The sequence below is a fragment of the Sinocyclocheilus anshuiensis genome, unplaced genomic scaffold (genome assembly GCF_001515605.1).
Source record: "Sinocyclocheilus anshuiensis isolate Anshui unplaced genomic scaffold, SAMN03320099.WGS_v1.1 scaffold2470, whole genome shotgun sequence".
In the NCBI taxonomy this organism is placed as follows: Eukaryota; Metazoa; Chordata; class Actinopteri; order Cypriniformes; family Cyprinidae; genus Sinocyclocheilus; species Sinocyclocheilus anshuiensis.
Window position 1 is genome coordinate 187,756 of NW_015560624.1, and position 834 is coordinate 188,589.

Sequence of the window (834 nt, forward strand, 5' to 3'; positions counted from 1 at the left end):
CGCGGGTAACTGTGGCTCTGGAATAGAGCATAGTCTCCGTCGAAGGAGAAGCGATGCCGAGTCCGAGCCAGTTCGCTGGGCAGGAGCCCCATGTTGGCCAGCGGCCCCTTCCGAGGGGGCTCGGCCGGGTTGGCCCCGGGGCCGATCAGACAGAGGGACATGGTGGAGCCCGTCAGGCTGCTGTCTGTCTGCGTTTCGTCGCCAAAACTGGCTCTCCGAGACGACAACGGCGGCGCTTTCTCAGACGGAAGCTCGACTTTGAGCTCCTCCTGCATTTCCTCCATCTTCAGCAGCACCAGCGCCTTGCAGTCTTTCCCGCCGGGCGACTCGGGTCGCTCCTCCTGCTTCGAGCCGGAGTGTCCCGGGCGACTCCCGTTGGTCTGCGAGTGCACGTTTACGCCGGCATCTCCTTGCGCTTTGGCTTTGGCCGCACCGCCCCCGCCGTAAGCCTTGTAGCGGATCATGAGGATGATGATGAAGACGAGGACGGAGGCCACGATGATGCCGCCGATGATGATGATCATGGTGCCGCCGAGGAACTGGCTGGGGATGAAGCGGCACTGACCCGCCTCCGTGCCTGTGTGGAACTGAACGCAGCCCACCACGCGTGTGGCCGTCAGAGACGTGATGCCGTCGTCATACACCGCCAACACACACAGCTCGTACTCACGCCCCGCCGCCAGATCGTTGATCTTAAACGTCTTACTGGCCGAGGGAATCATCCTGGAGAGACGAGAAAACATGACGGGAAGACATTTCAGAAAAGAGTAATCGAGGCATGTGATTTTGATATATATATATATATATATATATATATATTATACAATAATATTA

General features: G+C 58.0%; 1 protein-coding gene across 1 annotated transcript in view; it reads right to left on the reverse strand.

Annotated features, from left to right (window-relative positions):
• The window catches only part of LOC107681914 (leucine-rich repeat and fibronectin type III domain-containing protein 1), a 193,368-nt gene that overhangs the window by 776 nt on the left and 191,758 nt on the right, over positions 1-834 (reverse strand). The window contains exon 5 of the mRNA XM_016478286.1: positions 11-723. Coding sequence (XP_016333772.1) covers positions 11-723 — 713 coding nt within the window. The remainder of the gene's footprint in view (positions 1-10; positions 724-834) is intronic.